At 36.2% G+C, this 27,273-nt stretch overlaps 2 protein-coding genes across 4 annotated transcripts in view; one reads left to right on the top strand and one right to left on the bottom strand.

Moving 5' to 3' along the window:
• The window catches only part of LOC126905485 (semaphorin-1A-like), a 56,220-nt gene that overhangs the window by 21,858 nt on the left and 7,089 nt on the right, over positions 1–27,273 (top strand). For 2 of the 3 annotated variants that reach the window (XM_050685214.1, XM_050685215.1), the window contains 3 exons: positions 17,386–17,548; positions 23,779–23,878; positions 25,038–25,083. In XM_050685214.1, the coding sequence (XP_050541171.1) occupies positions 17,425–17,548; positions 23,779–23,878; positions 25,038–25,083 (270 nt within the window). In that variant the 5' untranslated portion in view covers positions 17,386–17,424. Of the gene's footprint in view, positions 1–13,488; positions 13,647–17,385; positions 17,549–23,778; positions 23,879–25,037; positions 25,084–27,273 lie in introns of those variants that run through there. The other variant, XM_050685216.1, reaches the window with a different exon arrangement.
• LOC126905040 (outer dense fiber protein 3-like) lies at positions 5,859–26,294 on the bottom strand. The gene is made up of 4 exons (XM_050684436.1): positions 26,207–26,294; positions 11,216–11,379; positions 8,268–8,805; positions 5,859–6,040 (listed from the first exon to the last, which is right to left on the bottom strand). Exons 2-4 carry the CDS (start codon positions 11,372–11,374, stop codon positions 5,859–5,861), a joined length of 879 nt encoding a protein of 292 aa, XP_050540393.1. The 5' UTR covers positions 11,375–11,379; positions 26,207–26,294.

A 27,273-nucleotide genomic window follows, 5' to 3' on the forward strand; every position in this document is an offset into this window, starting at 1 on the left:
TACTGTCGCGCAGTACATCTGGATTTCTTGTTACAACTGCATGCACAATTCAGAAATTGGAGTAAATACCATTCATGGATTTGACTTATATGTATGCACCGTGTTATTATAATTTTATTCTTGTTTTTATATAACATACAAGAGTTGTTCTTCTGCAGGCATCATTGGCTCTGTCGACAATCCATGGATACCAACTTACTTCTACTTCCTGAAGTTATGTCAAAGTTTTGCATACATCTATTTTTAATTACAAACGGAAAACGTGTATTACGAATACTCTGAAGTACGGCCATTATATTAACATAATAACGAATGTAAAATTACATGCATGCGAATAGTGCAACATTATAATAATAGCGTAGTTCATAGTGGAGATTCAACGGGAAATCGTGACTGTCCTCACAATTGCCATTCTATAGACATGTTTGTCGATATCCACTACAATATCTTAAACGACAACATACAAATAATAAATTCATTATTCTATACGTAATGTGCTTACTCAAGTTGATCGGCAAATTTTTTTTTTTTGGCAAGCCTGTATTTCTTTTCTTTCTTTAAAAAGAGGAAAAACTTGATTTGATATCTATTTATTAAAAAAATATTCATTTGTAAGCGAAAAACGTGTGCTACTTGTGATTTTTCAGGTAATTTAGCAGATTTAAAAAATACTAGTTTTTTTTTACATTTGTTATGATTACAACAAGTTGAAATGAGAATTGTAAATATATCATGAACATGTTGTTTGAAAAACTTCATATACTTGTATATGTAGATTTTGAAAATATAATCGCCTATTTTACAACTTCTTTAGTGAATTTCTATGATAAACATGATATTTGTAATAAAAGCGAACTTGTCTATTGCGTACCAATATATTATTTTATACAAATAAACATTTGATCAGAAATATTAAATTAAATAAATATCAAATTTCGTGCTTTTGAATCATATTATGAATCATTTCCTTTTGTTATCATTGGTAGAAAATTAATATAACGCTGGATTGTTAAATGACTCATTCACTTTTATATTAAAGTTATAAATAATTTAATGTACAATTTAATATTAACGCAATCCTTAGATTGTATTACCTGCTGTACTACTCCGAGATGGAGAACCATCAGCTGTGTTTATATTAAGGCCCTACGTTTTCGCGCAACAGGATACTAAAAAAACTACGTTTTCAAATGCTAATTCATATGCATACTCGAAATTCCGGAGGTACCTATAAGGTGACACGCTATAGATGTAATAAAACGTCATATTTATAAACAGATGTAACAACATGGATCTTGAACGTTTCCTTCAATAAATGCGTTCAAGTGAAATCCACCGGTTACCGGTTTCCTCACGTAAAACCAATTTCCAAATGTACGGAAACGTGCCGTCCAACTGGTGCGAAAGATTATCATTATTTCTTTTTTACCTCGTCGAACCGCCAGTGGATGTTTTCACCGTAAGGGTGAGTTCTTCCCTTTGCAACCGATCACGCATTGACTCAGTGCGTATATCATTGACTATTGCTGTTACCTTTATTATGTTCAGCAGTTCTCGTGAGAATATTTGCCGTTTCCCGCGTATAGCCAGTACACGGTTCGAATAATATTATTCGGTTTACTATTGTTGTAGTGTGTGCGACGCAAAAAGAAGATAAAAAAACGAATAGTAATAATAATGATCCGAGAACTACACATCATAGTACTAGCATGCGGCGACAGTTGTGCAACCTGATAAAACCCTTCAACGGCATAAATAAAAAATGGCACAAAACAGGTTGTGTTGTATGCATTTTACTGCCTTGCGATAATTACGATGCACTCAGAGTATATACACGTGTGCTGAATTCACAATAATTGCGGTACCTTCAGTCTATGTACCTTTAATCACCTGTATTAAATGCGCAATAACAGTAGAACGTTAAAAAATCCATCATTGTGTAGATTTTTAACGAATCCTCAACTTACAGTATCTTTCTCTTGTCAAAGACACAAAACCAGATCAGTTGGGTGTGCTGCTGTTGTGACGCGAGGTTTATCTTATCTACCGTGAACGTCTGCCATTGAATTTAAATCATTTACCAATGTGTTTCATCCATAATATTATACTAAGTGTACGTCTTGTTGCTTTATGTATCTGTCGAAGCCTCCTCCAAGTCAGACGATTGCCATCGCAATAAAAGCTGCTTATTTCGGTGTAATCATCGTGTTTTACTGTGTACTAGTACGGGCGAGTATTTGGTTCTATAATTTAATTCGTGATGGAAGCCAATTGGTGGTTGATATGCTGCATATGGCCCTTTGACGGCGACTTTTATGATGCACTTTACATGATTATCAATTGGAAATAATCTAAAATGTAACACAGCGTATTGTAATATTTTTTATGTGTTGTCTAGTCTTAACATATTCGGTAATCGAACGTGGCAGAGGAGTTGCTGCAATTACCGTATGAACAATTGACTTTTGATTTAGTATTTTAATGTTTAGTTGAGATATATAATATATACTTAAATTGATACAATAACTTCCACGCAGATAGTGAACAATGATTTTTTCTTTAATATATTATTGTATGCCAAATGATTAATTGTTATTTCGCAACAATTATATTCGCCGAACTCAATTCTATTGTCTTATTTAATGTGCGTGGCAAGTAATTTCTATTAATTTTTATTTTGTGTGGAAATGATGATATTCAATAAATTTGTTATTATTATTTAATCATGAGAGCATATAATAAAATAATAAAAATTGATCACTTGTGGCTAATTAATTAAGTAAAATTATCCGCGATTTTTCATTAATTTTTTATGGCTTTGAGTTTGATATTTTTTAGTTTTTTTAAATTAATAATATTTTTAATATTATTAAAGAGAGCATAATTTTAATTTTACTAGTTTATTATAAAATTTATTTAAATTTGAATAGTTGTCATTCGTTAACTCTTTTTTTAAAAACAATTTCTTTTATTATAATTCCCTTTTTACTATAGTTTAAACATAAATGAAGTATAAAAGCTTCTTATTAATTTTTATTATTTTGAATTGCCTCAGCTATAGCGGATGTTAGTAAAGCCATGACCGGAGATCATAGTATGGAAAGTTTTGCAAATGAAGTTGTTACGCTTATAAACTTATTGCCGCCCACTTCTGTCAACAAATGATCTTCTTGTGGTGATTTTGAAATAATTTTTTAAGGCCGACCCTCTTGTTATGGTCATCGACCATATTATTTTGATTCCAGATTCGTATTTCTCATTAACAGACCTTCGCATACAAACAAACAATTTGCGACCTAAACAATAACTATAATAATATGGATTGTTTTTTGTATCCTCAACAGCTGTTAGGTTACGCCTCCTCGTCGTCATATCACCGACACAAGTAGCAAATGATGACGACAGCTTGTTGTAGGCGACCTAAAGTCTTGTGTCAACATCACCATGTTTTTATTCTTACTATCTTTATCATTGCACGTTTTATCAACGCAGTTAGTATGATAATTATTATGCAGTGAGTGGTATCGTTCTTCGAAATTGATGCAATACAAGTACATGTTATTTGTACATCGCAAGCATCACGATAACAATTACTATGTTACACCTCATGACTGTGGGTTTGTGTGTAAGTTCTATTGCATATTTATGCCAATAGATCGTCAATGTCCGTGTAGTTGAAGAACACACTTGCACAGCACAAACTAAATGTACAGCGGATGTTTACCGACATACCTTAACTTGTAAATAACATTTTGCTTTACTAAAATAATAATAGAAATGCTTAGTGTTGGTGATCGTTTATTATGTGTAGACGGTGAACAGTACTAACACTTGACCTTTTAAGCGTTTAAATATATAGAGCAAACGACGAACTACCGTCACATTAAGAGCCGCCCGGATCATAGTCATCATTTATTAATTGATGAGGGCAATTGTATTAATAAGCAATAATATATCGAGTGGGACATTTATTATGATGTATTATATTGGAATTAAAACCTTTCAAATGAGTTTTTTTTAATTTGTGTTTGTCGGAGTTAATTCACCTGTTACCGTCAGACTACTTTAGTCTCGGTGTTCGTCGTAACATTTCAGTGGTACAAATAAATCATAATTTTTTCTTGTGCTAGTCTTTGTATTATTCGACTCGCACCTGTTTTTTAGTGCTTTATCGGTTTTACATTAGCTATTCTATGTGATTTCTTTTTTTGCGTCGTTTCCAATGGCCGTTGAACTCTCCCTCGTTCAGTGTGTTAAATACACATGAGTGGAATTGAACGTCTCGTACAGGTTCGAGTGGTGTGTGTAGAAACTAAAATTATATTATTATTATTCAAAGAGGGCTGCATGGGCACACGTATGTATATTTTATATGCAGCCGAGCTTGCGTGCGCGTTCTGTTTTTATAATAATTATAATACACTTTAATTTAGTGTAATTATTACATTTTATTCTGAAATCGCACTCTACCTCGTACTGCATCGACGAGAGTTGTTTATAATAATTTATAATGATACTGAGAACATGCTAACGAGTAACTACTGTCCATACAATAGCTTACTGAATAAGAATAACATTTTTTTTTTACTATTAAGTATTAAAGTTCTGTATAAAATTGAATACAACGTAGTCACATCTTTTGTATAGTACTTACATATACAAAACCGAGAGATAAAAAATATTTTTCAATAGATTCTTCTTTCAGAATTAAGACCCGGAAAGATTTATTAAAATAATTATAAATATTATTATGCGATTAAGCGACAGTGTAGGTAATTAATTATGCTTATTGAGTTCCGTATACCTCCACGAAGACCTCTTAACCTCGTAGTTAATCGTTATTACTGATTTGATGTATAATGCGCTTACAAATTGTACGTGATCCTAAATTTACACCGGCGTATATTTTTTATGACGCGGACTTAACAGAAAAGAGATAAAATTTAACGTTTTAACAGAATTTTACAAGTGACAGTACATTTGGACCTATTTGAAGTTCGTTGGTTGATCTTTTTCAAAATAATCTTTTAAACTATTTTTAGGTTTATCGAATGTAAAATTATAATTCCTGATACAATATGTCTATTGAACTACAATTAGTTTATTAAGTTTTTTGATTAAGATTAAATTTCACCGATACCGTAAGAGTGTTATGTTGACAGTTTTATAAGGAACACTTAAACGACTTCATTATTTTAAGTACCTTTTAAGCATATTGCCGGTCAATGTACCGTTTCACTGTGAAGATTATTAATTAACATACAAAGTTAATTAATGTGCAAACAATCGACCCTATAATTTAATACTTTACTAATAGTGCGGCCTAAAAATTCTCGTAAATTAACACGCCGTTGGACTTGTAATTATACTGGAGAATATCGCTGGATTTAAAAAATTAAAAGTACTATTGTAGATACGAGGAAATTATTTCCGACCAACAGATAGAACATACGTAGAGATCAACATAGAAGTCTGTTGGACATTTTGTCGATCAACAAATTTTAAAGATAAAATATGCATTTAAACAGCTGTCTAGGATAAAATGTATAAATCACATTATTGAATTGCAAATGATAGACTTGACAGAGAAAAAAATCGTTTCTCGTTAAAGAGTAGCTCCTCACAATGGCCAGCGCAGAACGATATTGGTATAATTTATAAATAATGAGCTTGTCTGGACGGCTACTCATTTTACACATCGTGTTGATGACGAATCGCGAAATGTTTGCGATTGATTGAATAGTATTATAGGTGTACTCATCGTAGTGACATGCGCTCGGGTTGTTGCGATAGGCCATATAATATTTAAGTTATGGGTTATTGATGCGTTTTGCATCGGCAACCTTTAGGCCAACATATTATATAGTTCTTCGCACACCGAGTTTTATGGGCACAATCCTTGACGCCAAACGATTGATGGCCAACAATTTCAACGACGAAGGAGAAACTAATGTACCCGTCGTTTCTTTATTTTTATTCCATTTCCAAAGAGTGGTGTTGCCCAAGACGGTATTCCGTTTTTGCTGACGCCACACCGCACCTAAATACCCATAATGTGTATAAATGTTTAAACATAACATTATTATATTGCGCGTCTCGACCAATTTACAACTGTGTTGTCGTCGTCAAATGCCTCTTCTTCTGTAACACGAATGTAGTTCCTCTCCTAGACTCGCGCCGAAATAACTCTTATGTTTTTGGAACCCTTTCGCGACATGTCCAAGTTTCGACTGCAACGGTGTTTCGACACGGTTATTATGCTTTATCTGTCCAAGACTGGGAGTGTACTGGACGAGTGCGGTTTGTTTTAACAATTGTTTTTCTCTATTATTATCAATATTATTATTCAGTCCGGTAGAGGTGCGCAAATTTTTAGTATCTATACCATGTAACTCGATTGGATGTGTTTGTGTTACAACACGCGATGTATATATTTCTTGTTTTGTATGTTAAAAGTAATATTAATAGACGTTTACTCCGTTTTTGTCCGTTGAATCCGCCGCGTTAGTATTCACAACATCAAACGATTTTTACGCGCCGCTGTAGTTTATCGCGGTCGTGCATTTTATACTAATAATTATAATAGTGATATTTCTGCCCGTCTTTTTATATGTCTATGTACGAGGTGTGCTGACGTCGAAGTACCAGTAGCAGTAGAATAAAATAGCAATTATCTTTTGGGTCAATTAAAATTAACACTTTGATAGTCAATTACAGTAATCCGCATGTATGTTTATATTAAGGTTAATATTACAACAACGAACGTATCGGTTAAAAATCGGGTTTCGACTGGACCCCTCCCCTCGCGTGCGTTGTCGAATACATAATGTTCAAAGAAAATATTACCGTTTGAATTTTTAATATGTTCGATTGCAAATTGATGATAAACGCGTTTTTTCTATACGTTTCATGTAAGTTATACGCTATAAATAATTACACGTAGGACGAGTTAAAATTTAAGTTGAAAACCGTTTAAAAGTATAAAGTATCCTATATTTATTATCATGCAAATAAAAACAGGAATAATCAAATGCATTAGCTCACGAAGAAAATATATCTTGTAGTACTATTTTCGTAATTTATGTTTATAATATTCTAAAGCTTACCTGATTTGTGAATTTATTAAGATTTTATATTTTTCTCTTCAGTTCCTTTACGTAATGTCTTTCAACGAAATTGAATAATTATCTCTCAATTTGTGATACGATCAGTTTTTCGATTCTGCGTAAATTGTAATCAAATAACAACTTATTATTATTTTTTTTTTTTACACATATCTGATAGTGTTATAAAAATATTAATAACAGGTTCCCACAAATTATTTAATTCTTTTCACTATAGCCGGTGTAGTGCGTTTTAATTGCACGTGAGTGTATACTTTCAAGAATGATCTATTTTCTGATCATTTATCCAGATATTCATAAATACAGCATGCAACATTTCTCACGGCATAGGTAGGTAGCATTTGATTTCAAAACTCGGTTAGTGTTGTGAACAGGGTGATAAAAATAAAGTCGTTTGACTGTAAAAAAAGTTATAGGTATACTCCGCTAAGTCTTTTTTTTTATCTGGATTCGCCGTTATGTTGCCTCAAACGCTTGGGGCCGACTTGGGATGTATACATATAATATGAAATATACAAGCTGTAGGTGCAAGAAATGCACCGAGTCATCGGTTTGTTATAAACAAGATATGCGTATAACGGCTCATGTTATATATAAGCGCTTATAAAGAGACTATATACAACAGTGAGCACGTGTGTTTTAGTGTACGGAGTGTTAAACGCAATGGTTTTTTGTTTTGATTTAATAAATCACATAACAACGAAGGAAGTATAAATCGATTATACCGTACGGATCGTGTAATATTTCCAAAAGCATGAATGCAAGTTTACATTTCATATTTGTTTACACCACAAGTTTGTTTTGGAGCCAGCTAAAAAGTGGAGTGTTAAGTATGGTTTAAATATTAACTTTTTCTTTTGGCTTGCTCGGAGAAACTGTGTACTAAATTTCTCATCGGTATATTTTCTAAACTGCGATAAGAATTAAAACTAAAAAAATAAATACTCGAATGAGTGCGTGCATTGCAAATGATACGAGTGCAGTTGATACGGATAGGCTCTGGTACTCACAAACCAAGTAAATAAAATAATGAGAAATTAAAAAAACCACTTAAAGATAATTTTTTGTTTATTTTAAAATTTCAAATTTAGTCATGGCATTCATTTTTATGAATATTATCTGAGATATGACAATTGTTATCACTTGGCACTGCGAATACACCTATCTTATCGCTGACTCTGATGCCAAACGTCATGCCACTTCTGGTGGTAGGCCTAGATGCACAATATGCACTGTCATAATTGGCCGGACCTGGGAGATCTCTAGTTTTGTTATACAATCGACAGCCCATTGATTGTCTGGGTGCAGATTTCTTGTAGACGTCCGGTTTGACGAATTCGTAATGGTTGGGCCCAGGCGTGACCTCCGGAGCCTTGGACTTCAACCGGTGGCTTATGTGGATGGCTGGGCCGTTGAGTGTGCTTGGTATATTGTACGCGTTGGGCGCCGGTGAATCTCTCTTCTTAGCGTCTTGTTGTCGCCTGTCTGTGGTCGACGGCCATGGCGCCATCTTGAACCCCGGGATCTTTTTGGGATACACTGGACAATAGTCGCTCGGGCCCGGCGTCTCCTGGGCACGTATTTTTGGCGCAGGATTTCCGAATAGCACACCAGGCGCCGTGTCTTTACCGTACCTATTGAATCCTGACGTGTCGTAAGGTCCAGGTCCCAGGGGTTTCGTCTGAAAATACACAATTGAATTAGTCTTGTCGAGACATAATTTTTGTTAAAAATAAAAATTTGAATTGGAAACGAATGACGCCTAACCCTTCGATGTATCAAAATCGGATAAGACTTGGGAAAACGTATTGCGCATCTACTCGATTTGNGATAAGACTTGGGAAAACGTATTGCGTATCTACTCGATTTGAAATTTAAAACGATCTAAAAAATTCTAGCGTTTTTATGTGTTATGTACCCAAACGCATTAAATATTAAATTTCGTTCATAACCCCGTTAAGATCTCAGACATAACATTGACGCCCATTGAATTTTAAATAAATTTTCTTCCGGTGGGATATTCGAGAAACTGTTTTTATTTTACTGGGCCGAGTAACTGGGTTAATAAACATTTTATTACCTAACAGACACCAGAACATCAAGTGTCATAACAACGTTGATATTAAGAATTGGCTCATTAATTAGAACATATTTTCAACTACTAGGCATGACTGACGTGTTGCACAAACAATGAGCGCATAATTTATTATTTAATATATTTTTATTTTTGTTCGAAATTTCATCACGGCATTGCCGCCTAGTGCTATAAACGCTGGAAAGAAAATAATAAGCCGGGCCTTTTATCTGTCGATTGTTTCAATGGCCATTAGCTAATTTAAATGAACTTTTATAATGAAAGCGTTGACTTGTTGGTACTGGCTAAGTGGTGTCCTTACCCGGATGATATTTTTTTTAATAAAGTTGGTCTGTGCGTTTCTCGCTTTTGAAAACGCATACACCTATGTATATATTAGGAGTATAATATGTTATATGCATTATAGTGTAATGTGTTCACCTTTCACTCGGCTTGGACTACTATAATACTGGCACTTAATGACGTTGTATTCATCGACGTCGGTGGCGGCGGCGGCGGCTATCGACTCACGAAGTTTTTTGTTACTTATTTCAATTTTTATTTTTTCCGTCATTTCGGCTACCGTAACGGATTGTATTATGAATTTTACAATCACGGTCGTATACAAAAATAATTACTATTAATCTGACTGTATCACGGCAACAGAGATATTACACAACGAGCTACCGTGTGCTGGATATCCATGTGTACGATGCATGGCAAAGAAAATATATTATTATTATTATTGTTATTGTGTTACAACCTCGGCACAATATGGATATTGCAATTATCTCCTCGATAGGTGGTAATACACCAGACAACTGGCTATTTAATTATTATGTACACGCACGATGGAAAATAAAAATTGATGCTAACGTCAGAGATGATGGATTATTGTCTCTGCTAGTTGTATTATAATAATTAGATATTCCAACTAAAAAATCCACAAACGCCCGCTTTAATACAATTGCTCCAAGTTTTTACTCGCGGAAAGTTGCATGTGTTACAATTTTTTTTCGTCTATCGATTAATTTGCTTGCGTAAAATAAGTAAATTTTAAAACTTTAATGTCGAGATTAAAAAGAATCCTCATTTCGATGATTGAATTTTTTTGAAAATTAATTAGAATTCTTTTGTTCGAACCATCCTCGTTTAAGGTCGCGTCCCTAATAGGTCTTTCAATACAAGCAATTTTATTTCTTATTAATTTTTTTATTTTTCTTTAAAACTGTTTTTGTTATAATAAAACACCGAACAACACAAAAAAAGAAATTATTTTAGCTAGAACTATTCGTTTTTCATGGAAAATCGTTCGTTCTTTGTGCGAATAATGTAAAAAAAAAAATGTTATTTGTGGGTCGAGTGATCTTAGCTGTAATTTTTATATCACAATTTAAGTTTCTAAGTATTCATTGTTTCCGCTATAATACACACAGATAATAGCAATATTGTGTCTAAAGGCTGCAAAAAGCATCCCGGTAGTATTCATTTCAATCGCAAGACGCAGTAGCTGCAGCAACCGCCGCCTCCATTTTCGGTCACGAAGGTAAACCGACTACAATATAATAATTTCACGATAAACCCGTTCGACAATCGCGTTTTTCAAATACCATTGAGTATCGGATATTTTATAGCGTTTGCAGTAATTATTGTTATTAACTTAACCTCTATACAAACAGGTCAAGTAAACACTTTCTGATAACTGTTTTGAAGAGGAAATTAACTGGAATAAATCTTTAAAGCGATTATTTTGTTTAGCTTATTATACGAATCCTAAACTTATTCAATAGACGATAGTTATATTCAGAATTTAATTTGAGTTGTATTTTTTAATCTCGACGTTGTCATGAAATGATTTCTTTTTTTAATCATTTTAATGAACATGCATTAAAATGAAAATCATTGACAAAACCTTTACCACCCGTCGTTTACATAGAAAGATAATATGTGTGCGTTGTAATTAGAAAACACTAATGAGGGTTATTTTCAGTTGTCCCCTATTTATTTAAAAACTTACAGCGATCATTTTTCTCGCAGTTAAAGTGTACACTGGAGGTTGTTCGATAGTCGGGTCCTGAATTTTTCCTTGGTGAGCAATTGTCGAATTGATATTGTACGCCGCCGGACCTGGGCTTCTGTTTGTAGTGTTCAAATATTCCAAAATTTTCTTGTCCATGATTCCTATTTATTACGTTATATTTGTCTATGTTGTATTTAAAATTAATTTTTTAATAATAAATTTATTATGTGTTTTGGTTGGTCGTTTGTTTTGTAGTCAATCATACTATGTGTCATTCATATGGGCCAACAAGAATTAATAAATATAATAAATTAAATGTTGTTTTTATGTAACGTTACTAATTTTATTAAAAATGTTTAGACAATCTCTTTTAAAATTGAAGAAAACTCCTGACCACATTGCCATATAACCTGTGTCTACTAACTGCCTACTACTTGTAAAGGTCACTCGAACAAGGCTCATGTGTATTAGTTAGGCGTAGAGAAACACTGTTATCTAATGTGTCCCATCTTCTCGGTGTGTATTGGTTTCGTGTCGTATAGACGTTTCACCAGGAAATCAACAGTTTTTTTTTATCTAAACGTCTTATCAGTCTTTGCCATCAGTCCCGAGAGCTTGGAGCAAAAAATCATACCCTCTGCGATTGTATTTATATATAATGCAGTATAGTATTTATAGGAATTATACACGAGAATTGGAAATTTTACTGACCCGTTCAATAAGGTTCAAGTCGATTTTCACTTTTTGTTGATGTTTAGTTACAGTGTTCTATGTTTGATACACTTATTTCGCATTCGGTTTCACCTCTGTTTTTAACTGTCGTCTATTAAGTATACATATCAGTTATTATTTTGACCAGGAAAAAAATCAATATGTGTAACACACGCACGAATTCATTAAACGTTTGATTACGTGTTATATATTCTCGTTACGCCCAATGGAATCTGACGTATTTTTTAGCCGGCTAAATATTCTTAAATAAATACATAAAAAGGGATCACTTTAAGATTCTAATTTAACATTCCATATTCCTATGTAAACCACTCTAATGAATAAAATCTCAATAAAAATGTCAAGTCTTCAAAAAATTGTTTTTATATGAAATTGCTTTATGGTGTTGTTATTGTTTATTGTTTTATTATAGAGTAAAAATAAATGATAATTTTTGTATAATATACAATAGCTTGTTCATCATAATTTTTAAAAATGTTGTCTAAAATGTTTTTTTTGCTATATATATATATACTATAAAATTAGATTTTAACGCTGATCGAGCGAAAATGTCATTAAAAATATCATGCCGTTTGAGGAATCTATTTAAGTTATACATAAAATAAATCCGTTGAACTTGAATACCATATAAATTACATCAGGGTCAATTATAGTTATTATATTTAAATGATTGTATGGTTTTTTATGGAACACAGTATTTTTTTAGTCATTATTTTCCAACGCATTAGCAAATACACACAAATTCATTGTCATTTTTTATGCAGACCCTTTTAAACAGACGAGCTATTGATTCGCTTTGCATTGCCTTGTAGGAGTTTTAATAGCTACGTCTTTGACACAACTAGATAGTAAGTCCGAAGAATTGTGTGTAAAAGACATTATGTATTCCAATTACACATCATTTTTGGCGTGTCCCCAAACGACAAACTGTGCAGTTTTATTATTTTCCTCTTTTGGTTTCACAACACTACCTACTTACTTACTCCATTGCTGTTTTAATAGTCAATTCATCTGGTTCAGCTCGATTTCCAACATAACGAATGTCTTGTGTATCATTTTTTTCTGTTTTTTTTTTTCATACGTATCCGGAGATTTTGCATTTGTCGCAAAACTTGACTTCTATTTAGTTCCGTTCGGTCGACCATTAAGTGGTGGATTTCAGTCCGCGCGCCGTTTGTTGTCTATTCAGTCTACTAAAGACCTGTGTTGGCCTTTTTACCGGTCGCAATCGTGTGAGGAATTATCGTTATAAAACGCACGCCGTCTCCTCTTCTTTTTTTTTCCCTTGTCGTTCTCAGAGTAATCGTATCGAGCGAGTACACGTGAGCGCAGTGTCCGCACCGTATACCTGTGTAATAATCTTTTATTACTACCAGTTGTCGTTTCTTCTGTATACCTTTCATTCGGCCCGGCACACGTGTGTGTATTGTATACCTGCCATTTCTGTGCTCTTCTACCGCGTAGAGCGCGTTAGGATAGGCCAACGGCCGCCGTCGGGTCGACGCGGTTGACATACACCGACCGTGGAAAACCGTCAGTACACATACGCACGCCGGCCGGTCGTTGTTGTCGCCACTATATGTTACTATATGTATCAATGTTGTGCTCGCGTGTCGGTATTAGTGAGTTTCCGGTGTTCTAGAACGACCAATATGGAATAGTGAGTTTTAGTGAGTAACATCCACAGACTCGAATAGTAAGTTTTTTTATAGCGTGTTTTTCCCGTACAAAGTCTTTGCTACCCCACGACGGTAGTCTTTACCGTTTCGATTGAGCAACGCTTTTAATCCGACGTGGGGTGACAACCTGTTTATTGTCCAATTTAATTATTTCGTAGTGCACTTGATAGAGACACCCAGTTGTTGTAAGTTTCGTAATTCGATACACAATAAGAGGGTGACGCATTTTGCGGGCATTAGGCATGTGGTGCACGTCGGCAAATTAAGAAATTCGGTTCTTCGGCATGTCTTCTTTGCGTGCGATTCTTATGGCGTCGAGTTCCATGGGAACCGGTCGAGTCTCATATCTGTTCAACGTTAGTCAGTTGGCTTTAGGCGCAATAATTTCCACGAAGTTGGTTAAAAGTAAATTGAATGTAATGTATACTATTGCGTCTGCTTACCCTCGGGAACGTTTAAAAACTAGTTAGAGTAAAAAAGAAATGATAAAACACAACCTGAATTATATCAGACCTGGTGCAATTAAACGTAGAACGCGATGAGGAGTCATCGATTAGTATTTTATGAGCTTACCGTGTGTATATAATGTGTCGTTAAAATATGATAGCTCCGAAATGGAAGTCCGCTAACGGCACTGACTGAATTTAACTGAATTCGTTAATGACCGTTGCCTAATTAACTACAGTGGTATACGTGCGACTATCTATCGCATTAACAGACAATTGTCCATGATTGTTATTTTGGTTCAAAGTCAAATGTCATAATCTCAAATAAACAAATTTACGCCAATAGGCCATGTCTGCCAGTCGATCAACAATTGATCGGCTATATATACCTACAATTTTGTAGGTACGTTTTTTATTTACATTTATATTAAGACAACTTAATGCCACACTACTATTCCTCCGGGCGGTTATCTGGTAGTTTTGTGTGTTTTATTTATTTACTCTTGGGTGTTCGTTCGACTAATACGTTAACATGCGACGTATATTTGATGTATAAAAAACATGTTTTTTATGTACTGTCTAAAATGGGTGTTTTTAAGAATATAAATACATATTTATGCGGAGGATGTAAAAAACAGACTATTTCGTTACGTTCAAATACTGTTAAAGTAATGAACTATCAATGTCCAAACGGTCGATGCGATGACTATAAAGTCTTGGACGTTTTCCTAGCGATATCCGATACCGCCGTGTCCCCCTCGTGGTAACATCATTCGTGTTCTTCTCACTTGACGAACACCGGCTTCTTCTTACACTGCACACGTACTGCGTTGATACTCGATGCGTCCCACGTGTTACACCCGTATGTCATAGCAGCCCAAACCCGCCAATGTGTGCGAAAACCGCGCGTTTTTACGGCTCTATGTTGATGTGAGCACTCAAAAAGGTAAATTCACGTGCAGCCCAGTGATTTTCACCTGAGGTTTTCGTCCTGTAGCTGCGCTAATTATTCAATTCCCCTCCGCCCGCAGAAGACGCCAACACTGTCGTCAACGTGAAAAGGTCACAATTGCTGTGGTGATCTTATGGCAGTGTCTTCGCCGGCGATTAGTTTTGTTACATCACGTCGTTGGTACACACTGCAACATTTTTTATGGGTTCACAATATTGTAATAGCTCTCGAGGGGCTATAATAATAATATGATAATTGTTTTAATGCGCGCGGTGAAAGCGTCCGATCATTGTCGGCACCCACGCCGTGTACGGAATGCACGCGATTTTGCGCGATCCGAAAAAACTGTCCTCCCCGTGCCCCCCGGCCCCGATTCGATTATAGACGTCGTCTATCCGGCGAAATTTCCGACAGTCAACAAAGATATGATAATAACTCGCAAAGCGTCGTATTACGATTGGTGTTGTTGTTGTGATATTGTAATAACATGGAAAAACACGTGAGTGTAGGTGGGTTTTGATATTTTTTTATCACGCGTTTTTCGAATAAATAATAAAAATAAAATATCTTATAAAGGTGAAAGCGGTGGCGCGACGCTTGTGCCGCATAATTGCTAACCCGATGTTTTGTTGCCGTATAATAACTTTGTCTCTTCCAGCTCGTCTTCCTTCGCCGGATACCACTTTGGTTTCTGTTGCGGTGGGAGTTTCATATGTGTTAATTTTTATAGATTTTCGAGCCTACGTTTGTCGGCCTACAGAGTGTAACACTATACCGTTTATGACTAATAGTGTTAAGAGCTTATTGTGATTGCCGGCAAAATGAACGACTAACGGCTTCAAAATTTATAATAGAGTAACTACATAACATTTATTAGTAATGAACAGAACGTACTAATTAACCTAACAATGTCGTGTTTGGCGCATTTAAAAAAAAAAACTACTACTGTACACGACTCGCACGTTTGTTTGAATATTTTATTTTTTAATGACTGCAACAAAAAAAATTATAATTATAAAACATAAATGATAAAAAAATCACTCTGTGCACGAGCCGAATTTGCTTGTTTTGTTTTTTTTGTCAATTTGTCGCACCGACTCAACTAGTTTGCTGATTATTTTAGAACAGTCGTTGAAATTCGTGCAAACGTTTTTAAATATTTTATTCAGGAAGAGTCACACCTGAGTTTTAAAATGTAAATAAATTATGAAAAAAATAGTGCTGATAAATCAATTATCAAGTATTTACCAATGTTTGAAAATTATTTATAATGTATTTTCCTCATAAATTTTCGACATGAAATATTTTTCGGTCTATGGGTTTAAATCAATTAAAATTAATGAAATGGACGTTTTTTTTTTTGGATATTTCACTTATAAGTATTATGTTTCCTTATTAAAATATTTACATTTTCTTTATATTTCACTGAATTCACATTAATATATTCTCTACTGTCATTAAGTACATTGAGGCATAGGAGACGTCTATCGATGAAGCACAAGACTCGATATTACCGCTGATATATTCAAACGATTAAAATAAAAAAATATACTCGTCCTAAATCTTTTACGAGTTTTAGTGATTACGTAAAAACTAATAAAAAGAAGAACCTAGTAATGGAATTGCGTCTTCTGAAATTCTTTTCGCGAAGAGTTTCTTTTGAGTGTATTCTGTATGGTAAGATGGTCTGCCCCCTGAAAAAAAATGGTCCTCGTTTTTTCTAGCGTAATTATTATGCAATCGACCCAATTAAACGTGTTCAAACGTTTGAGCGGAACGAAAACAATCGAATTACACCCCACGTTGTATGAATATTAATTAATTATAACCCGTTACCGACTAGCGATGTGTTCCATCGGTTGTGTTCCATGTTTTTTTCTTGAGAATTCCAATGACAATTGTAACGGTAGTAGCTCAGCCATCGAGCTAACTGTTTTTTTGAAAACTCGCAGTTTCTGACATAATTAACAAAGGTATATACTTTTACTTTAATGAGGTGCGCATTAAATACCCGTATGGTCACATTTTGTTAATCACATTAAAGAACTAATAATAACACGCTCACCATTGTACACATATCACAACGTGTTTTAATGATTTATTGGTAAAGAAAAGTAGTAGGAGATGAGCAAATACTCATTGTACGGGTTATACTGTTTAGAAATCCTCGTCCATTATAATTAACCTTTAATTCTTGTCAAATAACTTCTTTTCGAGTGAACCCAGTGTACCCGTTATAATGTGTTCGCGCAGTACGGCTGCCATTGTACTTTTTGACATCCTTAAAAACGCGACAATGCCACCAAGTTCACAAAGTATGAAATTGTTTTTTTAAGACCCGCATTTGTTTGTTTTCAGTTTCAGATGAGTGTTCGACGAGACTTGTGAACATCGAACATGGCCTGTTCAGACTGCGGTGCATTACTGTCGGCCGCCGCCGTCTTCGTCGCAGCAACACTTGTCATCGGATCGTCCGAGGCTTGGCAACAGAGCCAGTCAGCCAAGAGCAGTCTTAGATATGGTAAGATATTGGAAAGTTACTCTAATCCCAACGCGTGCACGACCATCAGCAAGTGTTTAGCCTTTGTACCGTAAACACGTATCGTATCGCACCGTAATTTTAGTGCAGTACCGCATTTTGTTGTCGAGTCGAATCGTTTGCGATGGTGATGACCATCGTCCGAGAGCTTGTTGCGGCTTACGCGTAAATATCAACCAAAGATTATTACGTTCTCAGACTATGCATCTAGTCTCGTGTGGTCGCGCTTTATCCTTGTACACGCACATATTTTTACATGGCAATTCGATATATCCAGTGCGGTCGGATACTACTGTGCAGTGCGGTTGCCCGTTGTTGTTTGAGAAGTCTCGATAACCTCCGGAATTATCCTTCGGCTCCATAGGAATTAGTTCCCGCGACGTAACGTTACCCTCCGTAACGGCAGTCACGGAACAATAGTTATTACTATTTGGACTACGGTAGTAGTATTAGTCGGACGGCAAGAGACGTCTTCAGTTACAAGCGAGCACGTTTGTTGACTGTCGGCGACTAGACACAGCTTTAGTGAACTACTTTAGTTAAGTTGCACTCTAAAACGACAACCCTGTGGATTACTCGAATGGGAAAACTTGTCGTAACGTTGAAATCTCTGCAAGACAATAATCGAAATGATATTTACTCATAACGTTCATAGTCCTGTGACGACGTTGTGATATTCCGCCGAGCATCGAAAACCTAATTAAAAAATATCGTGTAAATCTGCGAATTGTGTTTTTATTTCATTCGGTGGCAACGTCTAGTACGAATTACAATGTAAAAAACCTTACATTGTTAGATGCCCGCCGAATACGTTGGCCTTAAGGTAGAAAGATTGGAAATAAATAATGATTAGGCTACCTGCCGTCGAATTCGCCAACGAGAGGGACGACAGCGACAATAACAATGTAAAACTTTCGAAGGCCATCTCAATCACGTTGGACTTGCAATTTACTTCGGTGGACAAGAGAAATGTGTAAAGACAAATGGAAATGACTTGTGTTAAATTTTTATCGTATGCTTTATAACTAATCGTGATTATTACACGTCCTTCGAATAATTAACACTTTTTAATCGCGCGGTTGTGTATATTTTTTTATAATGGTATTGATATTTTATTCGTTCCGTGAATCGCCCGGAGTATAATTTTACGAGTGTCCTTTAAACTTGTCTTTTTCGGATAAATTATTTTCGGGAAATCATTATAAATATTTACTAATCAGATATTCACGATCCATTAATGCTCGATGATTACGCGTTAATGGGATGTTAATTTAAAAAAATTAATACAAATTAATGCGTAGAAAATGTGTTGTTTTCGCGGAATACATTTATTCAATCGTCGAAAACATAAAAAATACGTTTACGAGAATTATTTTTGTTTCTATTCTCGTGCGAGTCTAGCCACTGTTCTGTGTGGAGTAACGCGCAAACCTCGTTTTTTACATCAAACGTCAATCATTTATCGTGTAAACCTTACAAATCGCTGCGATCCATTGCTGAAGGGTACTGTCAGTTGTGATCACCGGATATAAAACTGGTTTCCTATTAAAACTGTAGCGTATCCATAAAAAACGTTCATTTTATCAGCATGGATTGCAGACTGCTGCCGGCTGCCTGATCATTTACCCGAGACCATAATTTCAGACAAACATGTTCGTTTTTGAGGGTAAAGGCGGTTACATGAAACTGACTTAATGCGCTCTTTTCTCTCTCCTCTTTAAAATCGGTTAATATTCACCGGAGAATCTGTCTTAATTTTCTTAAAAAACGTACAACAACGAATAATGGTTTTTTTTCCCAACATGACCCGAGTTTATAATAAACAAACAAGAGCATTCCACGTCGTCGACACGGTCGTTTAGTCGATTTTTAGGTGCAGGTAATTTCCAGAACGATATTCGCCTCGTTCGAGATGTCTAACGCGAGTCGAGGACACTTAGCAATGTCGTTGTTCCTGGTCTGGGCGTTTATCATAAAATAACCAATACGTTTTTATACGGTACATTAAAAACAACGATGCAAATTCATCTTGGAATTATTTATATACGCTCGACAAGAGGACACATGTGGAGGTATTTCCACAGGTCCCCCTGGTTATGTGATCGTAGAAATATCATATTAGCTAATATGTTGTTGATGTCGATAATGTGGCCAATCTTGACCAATAATAATTATCAATGCTTCAGATGCTGCAATCGATTTTGTTCTTAACGTTGTGGGTTTACGCCCGTCCGTTTTATGGATATCACAGACCGAGTAACTCGTTCCTAAATATTATGAATAAATATGAAGAGAGAGGAGGACGCAGACCGGCCGGTTTGTGCTGTTGGCTTCAATCAACTGTTGTTGTTGCTGCTGCTGCTGCATTGACCTGTATTCGCCTTTCGTAAACGCTTGTAAATTTATCCGCACGCGTTTCATGTTCGGAATACTCGCCGTCGGTAAAAAGGTCACGACGAAGAGGTTTTCATCAATTAACCATTTCCTCCGCGTGTATCATAACAAAAGCCCACAAATGAAAACAATTTTCAAGTATCGTCGTTCATAAGCGGTGCGGTTCGTAGTCTACCCAAATTTACATAAGCAAATGATGTATTGAACATTATCTAATAGTGATGTTTACCCGTAAGAAATTCCCATTTTTAACATTTCCAATAAACCTCCAGTACATCTAACCACCCGAGTTCGTTATTAAACGTGAACGTGACTTTAATGAAAAAAAGTAATTTTTTTTCTCCTGTACAACAGTACTGTTCTATCCTTCGTCTATTAGTGTACAGATACCGGTTCTCGTGGACCAGTGTCATCTTGGTCATCTTGTAACCACAATAGTACAAACTCAATTATTTCACTTGTTTCGCCCGGTTTGATTACTACAATATTTTTGCTAATCTTTTGGTTTTGTAATTTCATTTTTTTCCCTCGCGCTTAAAATTATAATATGAAAAAAAACCTTTGATTTTGAATACATAATGAGTTTTTACCAACAGACCTGTCCAGCTTGCGATCTATTGCCGTACAACGTGCTTGGACTGTAGTACCACCAAACAAGTTCTATAATGAATATGGTTCTTTTTTTTTAACATTTTATTTGGCGAATCTCCAACACTTTCCATTTGGTGTATGACACTGATCGAATCGCATTTACCGCACTGATTACAAAACGATTTATTTATATTATATTTATTATTACTTTTTTTTGTTATAAATGTTTGGATGTGTTCCAACATCAGATCATGAAAAAATCCATAATATTAACTTGAAACGTTCAACGTAAACTCTGTTATTTTATATTTACAGTTTAGCGTTTTTTATTTTTTACAATAATTCATATAAATAAACAAATCAGTGTAACAATCAATTGATTGAAACGCTTGCGGCCAAATAAATAACTAAGTATTATTTCAATGAATCATAATTCACAGCGTTTAACAAGGTTTTGAGTTCAGGGTTTTGTATTTATTGTAAATATTATTGCCGTTCATATTCACATTCTAGGAATGATTTTATCGGTGTAAAGTAAGAGTTATGAAATTGTTTGTCGTGTTTAACCTTTTTTTTTTAACAGCTAATATAACAAATTAGAACAATACAATTATTACACTAGTTAAGAAGAGTTAAAAACTCGAGTTTAAACTGATTGTTCAGTTTTTTGCTTTATTTATCTCGAAAAGTATGTATAATTTTTAGACTTGGCTATTATAGTTTATTGAGGTATGTGGTGATGTTGTTGTATTCGAAAGAAAATACAATATTAATGACATAATAAAAAATGTATAATATTTAATGGTTGAGAATCGTTAAAAATGATTTTTCCTCGTGACATTAGTTATCCACAGTTAAAGAAATTAAAACAAGACAAAGCGACTCTAGACTTGCCAGTCGTTGTACTGTGCACTAGATGACAAATGACTTCATTTTTCAGTCGCCCATTAACCCAACTATAGTCTCGTCGTGGTTATCTGTCACTGTTAATCTGATGACGGGTTGACGGGTTATTAAAATCTGAATTTGACCTTGATGGAAGCTTTTGATCTTGATTTTTTATCGGTCGCGCACACAGTGGTCGCCTGTAAAGTGAAAGACCTCCGAATAAAATATTATTATTTAATAATCTGGTTCATCGAATAGTAGGCGGTCATTCGACGTGATCCGAAATTTCGAAGTAATGTCTGTTTCGTTTTATAGTCCTTATTTTCGACAGGTGAGGTTCGATCCCAACCACAAGGGTAACGGCTGCCTTTGGATATAAGTGTTGGGTTGATTTCTACGAATTTCGTTATCTAATTACTTGTAAAATAACAATCTGATTTCGTGTTCGTTGAAACAAATGTACTGAAATTTGATACATTTTAAGTGTGTTCATCAACGCTTAATAGATTTTTAATTATTAGAAAATTTCTACTTCGAATGCATTGACAATGAGTAAATTACGTTTTTCAATTCAATCAAAAGGTCTCGATCGTAGGAGAAGGGCACTGGTATGCAGAGCAGAACTAACTCCGCGAGTGATTACAAATTAATTTTAAAAATTATTTTTCAAAAATGTAATTTTGATGAAAGGACGTAAAACACTTAAATGCTCCGAGTAGTATATTTAATCACGGACAGTCTTTCTGCGTTTAACGTAATGGTGTATTTATTTAAAAAATTATATGTGTCAGTCTAAGTGACGTTCATCGATTTGTCCAGTTACGGTGTGTAGTACTGGCCAACGACCACGTCCAAATCGTATGGTAAGGGAGAGTGTAACGAAATAACGTTCTGATAACATTGTGCAGGTTCTTACGCNTGGTGTGGCCAACGACCACGTCCAAATCGTATGGTAAGGGAGAGTGTAACGAAATAACGTTCTGATAACATTGTGCAGGTTCTTACGCAATAGGTATAAATCTTCGTTACGCTCGCACGAGTAATTTTTATCCGGCCAACATGTTATCTTGCAAAATTTGCCGTAAATAAATATTTATGCATTTTATTTGAAAGTAAATTATTGCTCGTCGGTAGCACTGGCGTGCGCTTATTAAATCGTTGTAAAACGCGTGGGCGTTTATATTGGGCTATTGAATAATCATCGGTCGTGTTCACGTGAGGACTGTTATCACGAAAATTGTGTAGTTTGTTATACGCGGTGACGTGCCGAATCGAATCGCGCGAACGTGAAACTCTGTCAAGTGCTAAAAAGCGCACCATATAAAAACTGGCACGAGTCGACGCCGTGGCTCTTGAACGTTCACAACGGTCGTCGGCTACAAGAATATTTCTTCTCGGTGGTCAACGTCACCACGTAATTACAACAGCGTCTTTTTGTCGGCCAAAACCAATGGCACTTTTTCAACGAGTTTAGAACAACACTATTTGTGTGTATTGTCTGTGTGGCGTACGCACTCGTGAACGCCGCTACACTTGTGACTCGAACACATTTCGATTGTTTTTTTAATACTGCTAAACGTGATCGCCGGCAGAAGAAAAAGCTCAGAAAAAATTGGATAGAATGTCGTCGGGGTTTGCGGCAACGCCGCGTCCCGTCCTTTGGTCCCATTACTGGAGATAATGAGACACGATTTAGCCTTGTTCGCGCGTACAAACGCAGACGTCAAGGTTCGTCCGCGCAGATATATCGTTTGATATTAATAATAACAATTGTCGGTGCGCGACGTGTAGGTGATTGTTGTTAAACGGTCGAGAAAACGCGACAGCACAACCGTGACGGGGTGCGGGAGGACGCCGCGTAGTCGAAATCTAGACAAAGAATCACCAACGAAATGTGTGTGATAAATATTGGTAATGAGTTTCAAAACTCGTTCTCGGGCACCGTAGGGATGTGCGAAGAACGGCCGCGAAAACTGCACACCCGTTTTACCAGCGCGATTCGATTATTTATCGCCAAGCCGTGTAGTTCGGGTGATAGGCCCCCGTCGCATAACGATAAATTATAAAACATCACATCCCGGAGAACTGCTGTTCCGTTTAATTTCTGGGCGACATACACTCGACGATAACAATGTTGTAGGCGACAGGCGAATGCCAGTCACACGCGACGACTTGCGAAATGCCCTCGCAGGAAAAGTTGTACTTGCGGGTAATGTGCGCACGTTTTCGCATAGGCGTGAGAGATCGTGCACGATAATTACAGATGATAATCGTTGCGGTGTAACCATCATCCGATAAAGATACACTTAGTTTAACGCGGTTTGTTTATTGTGTTTCAGGAGCGTTCAACGCCGATCAGATATTCAACGGGAACAAGTCGACGAAAAACTATTTCAAAATATTACTTCAGGACCAGAATACGGCGCTGATTGGATCCAGGTACGGTATCGGCTGTCGAATCGCCCTAAATGTTTACTCAATAATTTGTTTTTTCCGAGTAAATAATTATTAATAGTCGGTATCGGAGTTGACGCGAGACCGCCCGCTGTTACGGTAGATCAGTTTTTCGAGGCACTCGTCCGGACAAGCGCGTCTGGAACACAGACAAAAGATTTGTTTTGGCCCATGACTTATTTATTAGACTCCGAGACAGGATACACGGTCTATGACACGTATGATACTAGTGTTTTCCGCGTGCGTCCTGTCCGTTATCGAATATTTCTACGTCGATAGTGCTGTGTAGAAATATCACGCACGGGCGCGACGAGACAGGTATTAACGGCCGAGGCATATGCTTTGTAATCTATTTAGAAAAGTCATTGCCGATTTTCACACGATTCACAAAGCGCTTACAATGAAAAGTCATATTTATGCTCTGCATACATTTCGGTATTTTCGCCAATTGGTCTTTTATTTTAACACTAAACGGGTTACACATTTCGTGTGATTTTCAATAGGCCGCTCATACGACCTAGTTGTTGTTTCCCAACAGCCGCCCGACGATCCCATTGGTATTTACCTATTGAAACATAATTACTGTGACACGCCAATGAAACAGTTTCCAATAGTTCGGCGAACGTTGCGAGTCCTGTGTAGGTTGGCCGCCCCAAATGATACGGTGCCATACAACGAAAAATTATAATTTTACTCGGCGGGTGACCAACTGATGTTTCATTGGCCTTTGGTCATCAAATTTAACGGTCCCATTTATAATATCTCAACAATTTCATTTGGAAACACAACTCGTGCCGTTTATTGTGACAACACACTTAGATGTGCACCAGTTGCTCCGATGTTTGTGGCCACGAGTTAATCGAGTCCTCTCTTCTTATAAGGATTATCTTTGATTTTTTACTGTTGACAACAACGTGTCGGATAGTAGTTACAAAATGATTTGAGGTAATTGATTATGGGCTGGTGCAACTCTATCCAAACACAATGCTAAATCGCAGAGTGCACCTTATATAAGGAATGACATCGTGTGGCCATCTAGAGACTTGTTGATTGTTGCGATGTTAAAAAAACACAAACTCTTTGTCTGTAATCTATAATTCGCCTATACTGGAAATTATTATCATGTGTTTTATTTTCGTTTCAGAAACGTGCTGTACAATGTCAGTCTAGACACGATGAGAGAAAACCATGTAAGTACTTCACGATTATATTACTTATTGTAATTTAGTTCTCATAGGAGCCAAATTTGTATTATGCTAATTTCGTGGTTCGTCTTCGACGTGTAATAATGCACTTGAGGGTATTTGCGGGTTTATCTGAAGGGGAAATCTCAAACGGCCGGCAAAACTGAACGATTTAGCGGAGAATTATTTTCTGGTCCGATGACTTGTGTAGGCGACTTAGTATTCCACGTATTCGGCGGTCGTTGATCATCACCACCTCTAACCTTGTGTAATTCGTATATAATAATATCCTGTGCCGCGCCGGTTTAAAAGCCGCCGTACATCGATAACGTTTGTCGCCGTAACTTTTTATGCGTTTTAAATTGTCCTCCGACAATACAATAGCGGACTCGTTGGGTTTGTTCAGATGTCTCCCGTGTAACACGTTATAACTGTGGCAAGAGATGACCCAACCGGAAACGTTTGTTTAGAACGAGCATTACGATGGTTGTGTACAACACGAATATTAAACTGGTGTACAAATGTAACGACGACGACAACAACAAAATAATATCTACACAATGACCATGTTGAAAAAACATATTTTACTAAACGTGTCGCAGGAGTAATAAACGTTAATAAATGTATACGACTCGGCGACGATATGCCCTTAGACCGGTAGGACGAACTTGTGTACTTGCGTTTTTTAATAGATTTAGTAACACTGCCGATTTCGATTTACGGTCAAACCAGTTTGGTGTTAATTACTGCTTAATCGTACACGTTAAGAACATCTTGCCATCGATGGAGATTTTGGGTTAAACGCAATAACAGGTTTGTCGATGAGTTAATAATAGCGGTCGGCTTGTGCCGAGTACACAGTGGCCCTTGCCATTTTCAACACGTTCGAAGGTTTCGTTTTTGTGCATCGCTGTGGTTTTATTGGATCAAGAGTGTATTTTTAGTGGGTGAAATTAGGTATTCTTTTTATTTTCAAGGCGAAGATGCCGTTCGAACAGCTCGCCAATCTCCATATAAGAAATGTGTGATTATGTATGTTTACACGGCGTTGGCGCGTTCAAAGCACGTCGGTCTGCACTCGAATAAAAATGTCGCGCCTGCAAATAATAACGTAAAAATTGATACGTACAGTTTGTGAATTTGGTCCAAACTCGGTGGGCGAAAGTCGTCGGAGGAATAAGTAAACATAATTTAAGTGGTGAAAAAGGTCGACTGCGCACATTCTCTTTCGATTTTTTGGCTCCTGCACTTATGTTTAGGTCTGTGTCGAACAACATCACAATAAAATTAAATACATGCACTCCGTATCGTTGTGTGTTTATTTGACCGATTACGACCTACATAGACTCCCACGCGAAGGCTCATAATAGTAAAAACAATGAGATTGTAAGTTGTATTGCGCTCTGTGGTATTCTCTCCCCGGTCCGGAAACACGATGTTTCGAAAATCCAAATGTTTTTAATGCGTTCTTCTAAAAACAACAATAACGCGTGTACCGCTCCATCGAATCCGATGCGTCACATTTCAACGGTTGCAACAATTCAAATTTAATAAACAATAAAATAACCTCCGACCTCATGACTTGGCCGTCCGATCGTAGTTAATGATTACAGTTATGTGATTATTTGTTGTTAAAAATGTAAAATTGTTGTCATAATGATTATTATTATATCCTCCCAGTAATAAACAACAACAGGACTGTTAAACAAAATGTACCGTGTTGTTCAACGGTGAAACTCGCCATTGCTCTATAGGCCGGCACGTGTACAACAGTGTTTGTATAAATCTCTTTTGTTGTACGCGTACATTATTATAAACTGTTTCGCAAAATCTATACTCGCAACAATAAAGTGCAAAATAATTATAATTATTTCGAAGGCGTGCGGTATGCGTTGTGAACGTAACCCGTCGTTGTCCTTTTAATTATTAAAGCACAGTAGAGAGAGAGAGAGAGAGAGGCACCTAGTGACGGTGTGAAATGTGCTGGTCCATTACGGGTCGTTCGCAATCCGCTTGTTAGATATCAATTAGGCCCAAGGGCTAGTCGAGTTTTTTCTTTTTCATCAAAGTTGCCGCCCGAAGNATTGTCCTTTTAATTATTAAAGCACAGTAGAGAGAGAGAGAGAGAGAGAGAGGCACCTAGTGACGGTGTGAAATGTGCTGGTCCATTACGGGTCGTTCGCAATCCGCTTGTTA

Source organism: Daktulosphaira vitifoliae, unplaced genomic scaffold (assembly GCF_025091365.1).
Source record: "Daktulosphaira vitifoliae isolate Bord-2020 unplaced genomic scaffold, ASM2509136v1 Scaffold_4, whole genome shotgun sequence".
Lineage (NCBI taxonomy): Eukaryota > Metazoa > Arthropoda > Insecta > Hemiptera > Phylloxeridae > Daktulosphaira > Daktulosphaira vitifoliae.